Raw genomic sequence first — 15,659 nt, 5'->3', positions numbered from 1 at the left:
GAGGCAATCGCGACAGGCTGCCTCTGAATCCCATCCTCTCTGTTTTGCACAGAGTTGACCTGCCGTGCACATCGCTCACTCTCGCCTGCTTGATTGACAGGGCAGAGAGCGAGTGCTGTGCTGAGATGAGGGAGACAGGACTGTGGGCAGGACCTGAAAGGGAAACCCCTTTTTTATTAAATACAATGTTTAATATATGACATGATCTACAAAATATCCAAAATTGTTCCTAATGACAGATACCATATAAAGAAGAGTAATGGACATTTCTATCTCTAAGGGCACTGTCAGGAAAAAGGTTTTAGTTTAGTTTGGTTGTGGCTGGGCTCCATAAACTGATAGTTGGTATTACAGTAATTCATATTTTTGTCCTTTCTGGCCTATAAAGAAAATCTAACAGCTAGTTCACCCAAACTAAACCGAATATACTGGGTTATAGTGCGGGTGAACAGCTCTAAAAAGAGGGGTCACTTACAATAATAGGTGTAGTACTTTCAGAGTTAAAGGGGTATTTCGGCTTGATACATCTTATCCCCTATCCAAAGCATAGGGGATAAGCTGTATGATCGCAGGGGTCCTGCCTCCGAGACCGGAATGTGACGTCACACCACACCCTCTAGTGATGTCACGCCACACCCCCTCCATTCATGTCTATGGGTGACATCACGTCCGCACTCAGATCGCGGGGGTCCGCAGCGGTGGGACCCCTGCGATCGTACATCTTATCCCCTATCCTTTGGATAGGGGAAAAGATGTATAAAGCCAAAATACCACTTTAACTTATATCTGTTTGTTTTTCTTTAATGACAGGAAAGAGGATAAATGTGTCTGAATAACTAGGTTTTCTTAATATTCTCCTCCATCACAGATAATCTTTGCCTACGTAAATTAGTCTGGCTGACTTGTAAATATTTTTTCTTTTCTTCTTCTCAGTATAATGGTGAGACCAACATCTAGCATTGAAATGATTTTCATTGCATTAAACTACTCCACTGCATTTTTCCCCAAATATTTCCATTTTCCATCTCTTTAAAATTTTCTGAAATGTTGTATCTCTAGTCTATCCATTTGCACATATTTTTCAGATTAGAGTAATTCAATATACTTTGGTTCTTTCAGATCCAGTACTTCATGCAGAGACATTTGTCCCTGAAGACGCTGCTTGTAGACAGCTACAGTGACGTTTTGTTGTAAGTCTCTATTTTAGGCAATTTCTTCTATTCTGCTGTGAAGTGAAAGGTAAGTGAAGCACTAAACCTGTTATAGAGGATTCACAGTTACAAAGCAAGCATATACTCCCTGTATATGCTTGCTTTGTAAATGTGAATCCTCTATAACAGGGGCCATATATATGGATACACCTTAATAAAATGGGAATGGTTGGTGATATTAACTTCCTACTTCCTGTTTGTGGCACATTAGTATATGTGAGGGGGAAACTTTTCAAGATGGGTGGTGACCATGGCGGCCATTTTGAAGTCGGCCATTCTGACTCCAACTTTTGTTTTTTCAATAGGAAGAGGGTCATGTGACACATCAAACTTATTGGGAATTTTACAAGAAAAACAATGATGTGCTTGGTTTAAACATAACTTTATTCTTTCATGAGTTAGTTACAAGTTTCTTACCACGTATAAAATGTGTTCAATGTGCTGCCCATTGTGTTGGATTGTCAATGCAAACCTCTTCTCCAACTCTTCACACACTGATAGCAACACCACAGGAGAAATGCTAGCACAGGCTTCCAGTATCCGTAGTTTCAGGTGCTGTACATCTCATATCTTCACAGCATAGACAATTGCCTTCAGATGACCCCAAAGATAAAAGTCTAAGGGGGTCAGATTGGGAGACCTTGGAGGCCATTCAACTAGCCCACGACTAACAATCCACTTTCCAGGAAACTGTTCATCTAGGAATGCTCGGATCTGACACCCATAATGTGGTGGTGCACCATCTTGCTGGAAAAACTCAGGAAACGTGCCAGCTTCAGTGCATAAAGAGGGAAACACATCATCATGTAGCCAGTTGAATGGCCCCCAAGGTCTCCCGATCTGACCCCCTTAGACTTTTATCTTTGGGGTCATCTGAAGGCAATTGTCTATGCTGGGAAGATACGAGATGTGCAGCACCTGAAACTACGGATACTGGAAGCCTGTGCTAGCATTTCTCCTGCGGTGTTGCTATCAGTGTGTGAAGAGTCGGAGAAGAGGGTTGCATTGACAATCCAACACAATGGGCAGCACATTGAACCATTTTATAAGTGGTCAGAAACTTGTAAATAACTCATGAAAGAATATATTACGTTAAAACCAAGCACATCATTGTTTTTCTTGTGACATTCCCAATAAGTTTGATGTGTCACATGACCTTCTTCCTATTGAAAAAACAAAAGTTGGATTCAAAATGGCCAACTTCAAAATGGCCGCCATGGTCCCCACCCATCTTGAAAAGTTTCCCCCCTCACATATACTAATGTGCAACAAACAGGAGTTATCACCAACCATTCCCATTTTATTAAGGTGTATCCATATAGATGGCCCACCCTGTAGATTGCTGTCCAGGTGATTTTTAGAGTGCGTACCTTAGTGATACCAGCATTTGGCCCACCATTGATCAGTGTGTGATGGAATATGGAAGAACACCTTATAAGGTTAAAAATATTGGTTAGATGTTTTTTTGCCAATAAGATAACCAAAAAGTGCCTCCCTACAGGAAAACCAATAATGTATATAAAGAAAACTACTGTACACTTAAAGGGGTACTCAGCCCCTAGACATTTTATCCCCTATCCAAAGGATAGGGGATAAGATGTCTGATCGCGGGAGTCCTGCCGCTGGGGACCCCCACAATCTCCCTGCTGTACCTGGCGTTTGTTTAGAGCACCAGAGGCTCGTGATGTCACAGTCACTCCCCGCTCGTGACGTCAAGGCCAGGCCCCCTCAATGCAAGTCTCCCATAGACTTGCATTGAGGGGGCGTGGTCATGACATCACGAGCGGGGTGTGACATTGACGTCACAAGCCTCCACCCCACATCGCCAGTCATCCGGCATGAAGCGAAGTTCGCTCCGTGCACCAGATGTCTGGGGTCCCACAGCCGAGATAGTGGGGGTCCCCAATGGCAGGGCATCCGCGATCAGAACATCTTATCTCCTATTCTTTGGATAGGGGATAACATGTCTAGGGGCGGAGTACCCCTTTAAAGCTGCAGTGGGGAAGCACACACATAGAAGTTGATCCTGTTTTATCCTCCTATTTCTTGGAGTTTGAAGCTTATCTGGGAAGTGTTTTAGGGATATGGGAGGTAGAGGCCCCTAGATGGTGAAGGCCCCATACAACCCTGTTTCCCTCTCTATAGTTTGGTCCTGATGTCTGTTTTTGTCCTTTGTTTCTTCCAGTTTTTTTCAGTCACTTCTCCTCTTGATATCTACATTATTATACTTTTTTGGGAGACATGAATATGTCGGATTTATGGTTGTTTGCTTAGCAATGAGCTGGGTCAATGTGCTTTACTTTACAAGAGGCTTCCAGCAAATGGGGATTTATGCCGTGATGATTGAGAAGGTCAGTGACGTATCCATTCGTGTTTCTTCTATCCACTTGGTTAACATTTACCTATATGGATTTGCTTAGTCTTTATAAAACACAGGCAGGTCTATACATAGTCTCATTTGTTGTCAGTTTTTCTGAGACTGGAAATGGAAAATGTGCGATTGTAATGGCATAGAAGTGACTGAAATGGAAATTCCAAATTTTTTTTTATATTATAAAACAATCCTGAAATCTTGCAGTTTTTATTCTGACTACGTCAGACTAAGCCTAATGTGGTGGCTGGATTGTGTGGCAAGCCTTGTGGGGGTGTAGGGTAGTTAGGGTGTTGGTGTTCGGGATAATAAAGGGCGCTGTTAACCCTTGTCACTCGTGACGCCAGGGTGAGGGTTAAATGCTGTGTTCTTGATAGGCCTATTGCCACCCTTCCCAAGAGCAATAGGTGATGCAGAAATAAAGGATTGTCCACAACCACTGTTAACTGAAAACTTGCAGGAACTTTTACTGAAGAATATCTGTACATGCAGCAATAGTAACAGTCCAGATAACAGAGTCTCTATGCATACAGCTTGAGCAGCGATTGACAGTTGGCTGGGATCAGGTAAGCTCAGTTTAGCTTCTTAAGGATTGTATAGCAGAGATCCGCTGGATTTAAGGGTGAGTTTAAGTCCAGTGATCTTGCGATGAGTAGCGGGGAATTGTTTAGTCTATCCGCTATGTTAGAGGCCGAGGCCGCAAGGCTTTGGCCTAGTAAAACGTCTTGTAAGCTGCGGAGGTCCTACCTCTTCCAGAGTCAGAAACCCAAGAGAAGGATCAAGATGGCGCAGGTCCCTTATATGGGCAGGGGTTGGCCGTTTTGGATTGGTCCATAACAACTGTCACTCACCGTTACAGTGCATTGTGGGTGAACACGTCATGGGAACCTCCAAAGGTCCTATAGCAAAACCATAGAGTTCTAACCTAATCACGTGACCCACAGGTTCTGCTATGCTCAAACAGGTAGACAATTACATATATACATATATCTATACTTATACTTATAAGAACTTCTATATAGTCATTGACTAACGGAGGGGTGACAAGGGGAAAACTACAGAAGAGGGACCCCGACGTCCTAGGGACTCTGACTATGGGGACCTCTGCAAAGGTAACGTATGAAATACGGTACCAGGACACCACACTAATAATAAGCAGACACTTCCTGTTATGTAGAGAATAAAAATGAGACATGGGACTACAGGGACACCAGTAGATAAATAAGACAGGATCAGACCATTCACTTTTAATATTCAGCCCCTACTACCTGCAAAATAAAATCTGAACAGGTCACACAGTATGCCTAGAAAACTCCCCCATAGAAATGACTAGGGTCCCCACTAGTCTAAAATGTCAGCCCCATAATTACTGCTTTATTTCATTTAACTCCACTTCTAATAACCTTTAATATATTGTAATAGATATGAGAAGCTTGTCTATACATTATGCTGCACTTTTATAAGTGTCCATTCTTCCACTGAAATCCACTGGTAAAATCGCATCATTCTGCTTCATTTTACCATGGATTTCTGTGAGAAAAATTAAGCAAGGAAATTGACCTCCCCAATGTACTGTAAATGTTTTTCTCTTTTACAGATGATTTTACGGGATATGCTTCGCTTCATGTTTGTTTACATTCTGTTTCTCATTGGGTTTGCAACAGGTATGTAATACAATTCAGTTCTATTTTCTACAAATTCATCTGTTCATTTAGAAGGTTATTCAGGTTATAGCAGGTTTTATAGAATAACAGCATATTACTAAGCCGTATGATATTGATTTACACATACTGGCTTAGAGTGGCTTAGTGGCTAGCATTTTCACCTTGCAAAACTTGGCCCTGGGTTGGAATCTGACCTACAGCAATGTCTGCATGGAGTTTGTATGTTCTCCCTGTGTTTGTTTGGATTTCCTCTGGATAATTTGAAATTTTCCTTCTTAAAAAGATGAGAGAGACCTGTAATTTTCAGCATAGGTATACCTCACCTATGAGAGACATAATGAGAAAAAAAAATCCATAAAATCACATAAAATTGTACATAAAATTAAAGAATTTATTTGCAAATTATGGTGGATAATAAGTATTTGGTCACCTACAAACAAGCAAGATTTCTGGCTCTCACAGACCTGCAACTTCTTTTTTAAGAGCCTCCTCTGTCCTCCACTCATTACCTGTATTAATGACACCTGTTTGAACTTGTTATTAGTATAAAAGACACCTGTCCACAACCTCAGTGACACTCAACAGTCACACTCCAAACTCAACTATGGAGAAGAAGACCAAAGAGCTGTCGAAAGACACCAGAAACAAAATTGTAGACCTGCACCAGGCTGGGAAGACTGAATCTGCAATAGTCAAGCAGCTTGGTGTGAAGAAATCAACAGTGGGAGCAATTATTAGAAAATGGAAGACATACAACACCACTGATAATCTCCCTCGATCTGGGGCTCCATGCAAGATCTCACCCCGTTGTGTCAAAATGATCACAAGAACAGTGAACCACACAGGGGGATCTAGTGAATGACCTGCAGAGAGCTGGGACCAAAGTATAAAAGGTTGCTTAAGCCAGTACATGTCCGGGCCCATCTGAAGTTTGCTAGAGAGCATTTGGATGATCCAGAAGAGGATTGGGAGAATGTCAAAGGGTCAGATGAAACCAAAATAGAACTTTTTGGTAAAAACTCAACTCGTCGTGTTTGGAGGAGAAAGAATGCTGAGTTGCATCAAAAGAACACCATACCTGCTGTGAAGCATGGGGGTGGAAACATCATGCTTTGGGGCTGTTTTTCAGCAAAGGGACCAGGATGACTTATCCATGTAAAGGGAAGAATGAATGGGGCCATGTATTGTGAGAGTTTCATCTCACAATCATCCAGCAAGGGCATTGTCCATCAGCAATGGCATTGAAGATGAAACGTGGCTGGGTCTTTCAGCATGACAATGATCCCAAACACACCGCTCAGGCAACAAAGGAGTGGTTTCATAAGAAGCATATCAAGGTCCTGGAGTGGCCTAGCCAGTCTCCAGATCACAACCCCATAGAAAACCTTTGGAGGGAATTGAAAGTCCGTGTTACCCAGCGACAGCCCCAAAACATCACTGCTCTAGAGGAGATCTGCATAGAATGGGCCAAAATACCAGCAACAGTGTGTGAAAAACTTGTGAAGACTTACAGAAAATGTTTGTCATCGCCAACAAAGGGTATATAACAAAGTAATGAGATGAACTTTTGTAGGTGACCAAATACTTATTTGCCACCATAATATGCAAATAACTTCTTTAAAAATCAGACAATGTGATTTTATGGATGTTTTTTCTCATTATGTCTCTCATAGTTGAGGTATACCTATGAAGGAAAATTACAGGCCTCTCTCATCTTTTTTAAGTGGGAGAACGTGCACAAATTGGTGGCTGACTAAATCCTTTTTTGCCCCAGTATAAGCTCCAGGACAGGGACTCCAGCGGCGTAGAGCACTACAGAATATGTTGACATGATGCAAATTAATAAAATTTAAAAAATGATTACTATAGTTGGCGATTGGTACAGAGTGAGTTACAAAGAGTCAGAATTTTGGATAATTTTTAGCCTGCACTACATTAATTAAGATGCACATTGTTGAAAAATTTGGATCATGTAATACAGGGAAGAAATACTGCCATAACTTCCACCTCTCTCACTCCAACCAGAAGTTGGCACTCTAGTGATATAGTATTGCTGGATGATTTAAAGGGGTACTCCGATGGAAAACTTTTTTATTTTTTTTATTTATTTTTTTATCAACTGGTGCCAGAAAGTTAAACAGATTTGTTAATTACTTCTATTAAAAATCTTAATCCTTCAAGTACTTATTAGCTGCAGAATACTACAGAGGAGTCTTCTATGTGGGGCAGTGTCAAAAGCCTTACTAAAATCTAGATATGCGATGTCTACTGCCCCTCCGCCATCTATTATTTTAGTCATCCAGTCAAAAAAATCAATAAGATTTGTTTGACATGATCTCTCTGCTGACATCACAAGCACAGTGCTCTCTGCTGACATCTCTGTCCATTTTAAGAACTGTCCAGAGTAGGAGAAAATCCCCATAGCAAACATATGCTGCTCTGGACAGTTCCTAAAATGGACAGAGATGTCAGCAGAGAGCACTGTGCTTGTGATGTCAGCAGAGAGATCATGTCAAACAAATCTTATTGATTTTTTTGACTGGGTGACTAAAATAATAGACGGTGGAGGAGCAGTAGACATCGCATATCTAGATTTTAGTAAGGCTTTTGACACTGTCCCACATAGAAGACTTATCAATAAAATACAGTCATTGAGCTTGGACTCCCATATTGTTGAGTGGATTAGGCAGTGGCTGAGTGACAGACAACAGAGGGTTATAGTCAATGGAGAATATTCAGAGCAAGGTCTTGTTACCAGTGTGGACCTCAGGGATCTGTACTGGGACCAATATTGTTTAATATCTTCATTAGTGATATCGCAAAAGGTCTCGATGGTAAGGTATGTCTTTTTGCTGATGACACAAAGATATGTAACAGGGTTGATGTTCCTGGAGGGATACGCCAAATGGAAAAGGATTTAGGCAAACTAGAAGAATGGTCAGAACTCTGGCAACTGAAATTTAATGTGGATAAGTGCAAGATAATGCACCTGGGGCGTAAAAACCCTTGGGCAAAATGTAGAATATTTGACACAGCCCTGACCTCAGTATCTGAGGAGAGGGATTTAGGAGTAATTATTTCAGAAGACTTAAAGGTAGGAAGACAATGTAATAGAGCAGCAGGAAATGCTAGTAGAATGCTTGGATGTATAGGGAGAGGTATAAGCAGTAGAAGGAGAGAAGTGCTCATTCCGCTGTACAGAACACTGGTTAGACCTCACTTGGAGTATTGTGCGCAGTACTGGAGGCCGTATCTCCAGAAGGATATAGATACTCTAGAGAGAGTTCAGAGAAGATACTAAACTAGTACATGGATTGCAGGATAAAACGTACCAGAAAAGGTTAAAGGACCTTAACATGTATAGAAGAAAGAATAGACAGAGGGGATATGATAGAGACTTTTAAATACATAAAGGGAATCAACACGGTAAAGGAGGAGAGCATATTTAAAAGAAGAAAAACTACCACAAGAGGACATAGTTTTAAATTAGAGGGACAAAGGTTTATGTAGTAATATCAGGAAGTATTACTTTACTGAGAGAGTAGTGGATGCATGGAATAGCCTTCCTGCAGAAGTGATCGCTGCAAATACAGTGAAGGAGTTTAAACATGCATGGGATAAGCAAAAGGCTATCCTTCATATATGATAGGGCCAGGGACTATTGATAGGATTCAGATTATTGGGCAGACTAGATGGGCCAAATGGTTCTTATCTGCCGACACATTCTATGTTTCTATGAGAGTACTGTGTTCCAAAATGAAAAGAATTTCCTCTGTAGTATTCAGCAGCTAATAAGTACTGAAAGGATTAAGATTTTTTTTAATAGAAGTCATTTACAAATCTGTTTAACTTTCTTGCACCAGTTGATTAAAAAAAAAGTTTTCCACCGGAGAACCCTTTAACTAAATCTATATTTTAATGTGATTGGGACTCAAAATGAAGAATGATCATAGATGGATTAAGATTAGCAGTTAGTTTATATTCTAAAATGCTATGCAATAACTAGAGTAGGAATGTAAGCCCAAATTTGGTGACAGTTCCTTCCTAATCTAAGTGCAAGAGATATCAGGACTAAGGAAGGGGCAAATTCAGTGTCTAGTTCCAGAAAAACATGTGGCCCCAAGGCTGAGCTTTGCCATAAATATAGCAAAAAAGAGATCACCATAGATGATTAGAATTAATCATTAATTTCCCATCTACTAAATGTTTTGTAAAATCTATTGATCTATCTATCTATTTATCTAACATACTGTAAATCTCTCTCATATCTGTCTATCTATGGGGGAGATTTATCAGAGTTGTCTATTTCCCGCATCAATATAGGCCAACCTACAGAGCGTAAGGCCGATCTATTGTGCGCTTAACTTATCAAAAGTCGCACGTCTCTTGATAAATTCTGCGCACGGATTTCGAGATCTACGGTTTAGACTGTATTTAAACCTGCTCCAACATGGTCTGACATTTCAGCTTACTTTCCGCCGATGCGACTTTTCGCAGAAAATTTGTTATTGATAAATTCAGCACCAATGCATTTTTCTATATAAAATAGACTTGCATGCATCATGTTCTAAAAATACTCTAAAGCAAAAGTCGCGAAAAAGTCGCACATATTTAGACTGCGACTTTCTGTGCAATTTTAGATGGGAAAAAACTGTCTAAATCCTTTGATAAGTCTCCCAATATATGTCTGTCTATCTATGTATCTATCTAACTTATATCTCTCACATATCTATCTATCTCATATCTATCTATCTATCGTATCCATATATCTAGCTATCTCACTTCTAGAAATAATGGAGCAGCACAACCAAATAAGAAGGATAGGGATGGGTGCCAGCAGATCGCTGTCCCAATTTACAGGTCAATCTCCGATATCCATACCATAAAGAAATTCTGCAGCACTCCAAAATACGTGAAACTTGGGTGAAGTTTATTAGCCTGTCAGCATAGCGACGTATCGGCTGCCCACTTGCAGCCTTTTTCAAGCATGGGAAAGGCTGCAAGTGGGCAGCCGAAACGTTGCTATGCCGTCAGGCTAATAAACTTCACCCAAGTTTCACGTATTTTGGAGTGCTGCAGAATTTCTTTATGGTATGGATATCTATCTATCTATCTTATATCTCACTCATATCTGTTTATCTATATGTCTGTCTATCTATCTATCATATCTATCTCATATCTATCTATCATCTATCTATCATATCTATCTATCTCATATCTATCTATCGCATCCATATGTCTAACTATCTCACTTCTATCTAACTCATATCCATCTACAGTATTTATCTATCTATTGATATATTGTGTCATTTTGTGTAATATTTGGCAGCCTTGGTAACCCTTATAGAAGATGGTGATGGAAGGAGTGACAATGGCACTTGTTATACCAAACGTTGCTGTAAAGCTGATCCGGCGTCATATAACAGTTTATATTACACATCGCAGGAACTGTTCAAGTTTGCCATTGGAATGGGAGATTTGGAGTTCACTGAGAACTACAAGTACAAGACTGTATTTATCTTTCTACTCATTACATATGTCATACTCACTTACATCCTCCTGCTTAACATGCTCATAGCACTGATGGGGGAAACGGTAAGCAAGATTGCTCAGGAGAGCAAAGGCATCTGGAAATTACAGGTAATCCAGTTTATTTTTCAGAATTAAATATATTTTGTTTCTTTTCATTTAGTTTGGTTCTCTTATTTTAGTTTATGTGATCCACAAGTAATTCTGCTGTTAGCTTAGGCTTAGCTATAATGGGTGTAGAAGAAATCTCTACTGTGCACTGGTGCCTCTGGGGCCCTAAGTCCCCTCAGCCTCATAATAAGTAACCAGTATTATAAATGGCACGTATTATTAATAGGGTGCATCAATATCTGCTTAGAGTTATAGAGCCTAGTAAGATATTCCTGTCTGAAGAGTCCATTAGTCCTTGGCTTCAAATGTGACCTTAGTGTCATGATGGTTCCCATTGCCAATAGACAGAGCCATGATTTTTTTTGCCCAATTATTAAAACTGTCTACATAAGATTGTACTTTAGAAGATTTGATCAAAAACTTGCAACCTTTACAAACATCCTGTTTGTGATGCCATGTAAGCCCTGTCGCTGCTGTAGTGTCCCCTGCTGAAAGTGTTTTGGTAACTTTGATGTACAGTTTTTTAAACCAAATGTAGAAGTGGTTCCCACAGAGGAGAGAAGTATAAGTCGTCCGAGCATTTCAGAGTAAATCATAGTAAGTTGGGATCATGCTTCCTGATTCTGTTTCATGCTGCCAGTGGTTCCGGCAGCATAAAACAGCTTACAGGTTCACTTTCAATAAATAAAAAGATCAATAATAAGAGAATTAATATGTTGAAGAAAAGGAATCGGGTTGAATAAATATTAATATTAAAGGGGTACTCCGCTCCTAGACATGTTATCCCATATCCAAAGTATCGCTGGGACCCCCCGTGATCTCCGCTGCATTAGGTCACTGAATCCTGGGGCTTCCATGATCGTGACATCACGCCATGCCCCCTTCATTCATTTCTGTGGGAGGGGGCATGACACCTAGTACATTGAGGAATTGATACTACATAATTTATAAAAGAATTAAAAATAAAATGTTTTTCATGGTTTCGAATTTACTGTATCAATGAGAAGAGATGAAGCTGTACAATCAGAGTCATGATATCAGCAAACATGGCCTTAAACAAAATTGTTTATTTTGCAGAGAGCGATTACAATTCTTGATATAGAAAAAAGTTTGCTGACCTACTTTACGAACAGGCATCGATCTGGAAAATCTGTCCTGGTGGGACTGACACCCGATGGGAAGGAGGATTACAGATGGTGCTTCAGGTAACAGAATTTTACAGATGGTTCTAGAGGGGACAGAGGGATCTGGGGAGCAGAGGAGTCTGTAGGACAAAGAGGTCTAGATGACAGGGGAGTCTGCAAGATACAGGAGTCGGGGGACAAATGAGTCTGCAGGACAGAGGGGTCTGGGGGACAGAGGATTCTGCAGCATAGAGGGGTCTGGGGGCAGAGGAGTCTGCAGGACAGAGGGGGATCTGGGGACTACTAGGGAGGACAGAGGAGTTTGCAGGATAGTGGGGTCTTGAGGGACAGAGGAGTCTGTGGGAGAGAGGCGTCTGGGGGACAGAAGAGTCCGCAGGACACAGGGGTCTGGGGACAGAGGGTCTGCGGGACAGAGTGATCTGGGAAGAACAGGTCAGAAGCCCAGGAACCACCAGATGCAAAACAGGAGCCGTGTCTGAGTTGCCACTTTATAGTCACTAAGCGGGAGCCAGTGATGAGTGTGCTGCACCTGGTCACAAGGCTGGAACTGCTGTCATCATTGGAGGATCACTGGCTGTCACTGTACACCAGCAGTAATTGTCCTGGAGCAGGTGTGTGACATCCAAAGAAGCAGCCCAGAGCTGTCCTAGTTAAATGCTAAACCCCCCCCCCCAGATTTGTGGGGGTTCCCATGCTTATGAGTTGGGATCTCAATGCTGAGACCTCTTCCAATCGTTAGTTATAACCAGGTGAAGGCGCAACATGCTTCACCCCCCTTCTCAGCACACAGTCCGACTGATTATAGAAAATGGGCTTCATAGATTATATTGGAGCCCATCTCGTGTAATTAGATGGAATCACACCAAGCTCCCAAACTGCTGCCCCTGTCAGGTCTTTCGATTCCCACTGGAGTCCTCTTCTTCCTATTTTCAATGACGTTTTGTGCCTGAGCAGCCAATCGCTGAATTGACCGAGCAGTTTCTTCCCAAATGAGAAGTCTTTGGAAGGGGGAAGAAAAGGACTGCAGTAAAAACTGGAAGACTTGATAGGGGAGGAAAGTATGCTTTTTTAATTTTCAGTGCACAGGGAGCCATATAAAAAATGTGTACAGTAAAACTATATAATTATATATCTATATAAATTCAGTAAACTTTTCACACTTGATCTATTCAGAGTTGATGAGGTTAACTGGACCAGATGGAACACAAACTTAGGGATCATCAATGAAGACCCTGGAAATTCTGGGCTCATGAAAAGTAATCCAAATAACTCTTCAATGCGAATACGCAGAGGTAAGAGTGTGATGTCCTGTCATAGCTATTAAAGTCTACCAGGTAGTAAATAGATACTTCACATATGACTAGGCCTTAGAGGTGGGAAAGACCATTAAAAGAGATTGAGAGTAAACCCTGATTTCTTGGTAACGGAGAACATACACTTTCTATACTGCATTCCATTAGAAAAAAACAACGTCATGCCATTTGTTAGATGAAGCAAACCAGTATCATGCCATTTGTTAGCTTGGTTCTCATTGGAGTTAGCTTGCACAAAAATTCTTTGCTTGCGCAATTTTTTATGCCTTTTTACAAAAGTTGCTAATGATTACCGTATATACTCGAGTATAAGCCGACCCGAGTATAAGCCGAGACCCCTAATTTCAACCGAAAATCCCAGGAAAAGTTATTGACTCGAGTATAAGCCTAGGGTGGGAAATACATCATCCCCCCCTGTCATCATCCAGACCCGTCATTAACATCCTCATCATCATCACCGCCTGTCATCATCCAGACCCTCATCATCATCATCACCTGTCATCATCCCCTTGTCATCATCCCACACATCCCCCCTTCATCATCCCCTTGTCATCATCCCCACCCCCCTTCATCATCCCCTTGTCATCATCCCCACCCCCCTTCATCATCCCCTTGTAATCATCCCACACACCCCCCTTCATCATCCCCTTGTCATCATCCCCACCCCCCTTCATCATCCCCCCCCCTTCATCATCCTCTTGTCATCATCCCACACCCCCCTTCATCATCCTCTTCTCATCATCCGCCCTCAGTGGTCTTCAACCTGTGGACCTCCAGAGGTTTCAAAACTACAACTCCCAGCAAGCCCGGGCAGCCATCGGCTGTCCGGGCTTGCTGGGAGTTGTAGTTTTGAAACCTCCGGAGGTCCGCAGGTTCAAGACCACTGCGGCCTTCGACATCATCCAGCCCCCTCTCACCCCCCTTTAGTTCTGTACAGTACTCACCTCCGCTCGGCGCTGGTCCGGTCCTGCAGAACTGTCCGGTGAGGAGGTGGTCCGGTGGGATAGTGGTTCCGGGGAGCTATCTTCACCGGGGGCGCCTCTTCTCCGCGCTTCCGGCCCGGAATAGAGGTGTTGCCTTGACAATGACGCAGAAGTACGTTGGCAATGAACGTACCTCTGCGTCGTTGTCAAGGCAACGTGACTATTCTGGGGCTGGGCCCGAAGCGCTTAGAAGAGGCCTCCCCGGTGAAGATAGCAGCCCGGAACCACTATCCCACCGGACCACCTCCTCTCCGGACAGTCCTGCAGCACCAGACCAGCGCCGAGCGGAAGTGAGTACTGTACAGAACTAAAGGGGGGTGAGAGGGGGCTGGATGATGTCGAAGGCCGCAGTGGTCTTCAACCTGCGGACCTCCGGAGGTTTCAAAACTACAACTCCCAGCAAGCCCGGACAGCCGATGGCTGCCCGGGCTTGCTGGGAGTTGTAGTTTTGAAACCTCTGGAGGTCCGCAGGTTGAAGACCACTGCGGGTGGGGGAGTTCACTCGAGTATAAGCCGAGGGGGGAGTTTTCAGCACGAAAAATCGTGCTGAAAAACTCGGCTTATACTCGAGTATATACGGTCTAAGCAAAAAAAAAAAAACGTTCACAGGTAGAGAATTTTCTGAAAATTGCAGATCACTAAAAGGTGCAGCAAATGGTGCAAAATGGGACAGATGTGACTCAATTCAACTATTACAAAAAGTTATTGAGCAATTTACTTTCTCTTTCAAAAGTACTTGCTTGTAGTGTTTTATTTTATTACTCATCCCCGCCATCCTATTTCTGTATTCTTCCTCATCTCCTTGTCCAGTACATTTATATAATAATGTGGGGGGGGGGGGGGGTAACTTTTTGTAGCATTTGCATACAGGGCCACCCCCAGGAATACACTGAGAACAGTGATATCAATCTGAGGGTGAACTTGTATGCAAATGCTACTACAGGCTGTACAGTATACAGCGGTATCTAAAAAAATAAATACATTTAAAAATATGTGTGGGAACACCCTATTTACAATAAACAGCCAGATACAAAACAAGCAGTAGCAGGAAGATGTTACCTGGGGGACAAGGGACATTTATTATGGCCCTGGAAGTACCTGACTTTTCTTGGTACTCCTATGGTGGTGGGTATCAGGGTAAAAAAAAAAAAGGGGGGGGTAGCAATAGCCCTTTTACGGGCTTTACAGGCTGATGCCGTCTATAAGACAGCTTCCACTACTAAGCACAATGCAAGTAAAAAATAAATTTTATTACAATAAATATTCCCCTACAGCCCACGTTAACTATATAGATCGTGATGTTAGTGTATATAAGTAACACAGTTAAGTAGT

The 15,659-nt window shown here is 42.0% G+C and overlaps 1 protein-coding gene and 1 long non-coding RNA gene across 4 annotated transcripts in view; one reads left to right on the top strand and one right to left on the bottom strand.

Annotated features, from left to right (window-relative positions):
* LOC130356966 (uncharacterized) overlaps positions 1 to 15,659 on the bottom strand; it is a 107,958-nt gene that overhangs the window by 66,794 nt on the left and 25,505 nt on the right. The window lies entirely within an intron of this gene.
* The window catches only part of LOC130356962 (transient receptor potential cation channel subfamily V member 1-like), a 76,563-nt gene that overhangs the window by 58,307 nt on the left and 2,597 nt on the right, over positions 1 to 15,659 (top strand). For both annotated transcript variants that reach the window (XM_056559181.1, XM_056559180.1), the window contains exons 10-15: positions 1,120 to 1,190; positions 3,397 to 3,562; positions 5,180 to 5,246; positions 10,576 to 10,886; positions 11,964 to 12,091; positions 13,205 to 13,323. In XM_056559181.1, the coding sequence (XP_056415156.1) occupies positions 1,120 to 1,190; positions 3,397 to 3,562; positions 5,180 to 5,246; positions 10,576 to 10,886; positions 11,964 to 12,091; positions 13,205 to 13,323 (862 nt within the window). The remainder of the gene's footprint in view (positions 1 to 1,119; positions 1,191 to 3,396; positions 3,563 to 5,179; positions 5,247 to 10,575; positions 10,887 to 11,963; positions 12,092 to 13,204; positions 13,324 to 15,659) is intronic.

The sequence above is a fragment of the Hyla sarda genome, chromosome 2 (assembly GCF_029499605.1).
Source record: "Hyla sarda isolate aHylSar1 chromosome 2, aHylSar1.hap1, whole genome shotgun sequence".
In the NCBI taxonomy this organism is placed as follows: Eukaryota; Metazoa; Chordata; class Amphibia; order Anura; family Hylidae; genus Hyla; species Hyla sarda.
Note: the sequence above shows the minus strand (reverse complement) of the source record. Positions and strands in the feature narration are given on the sequence as shown.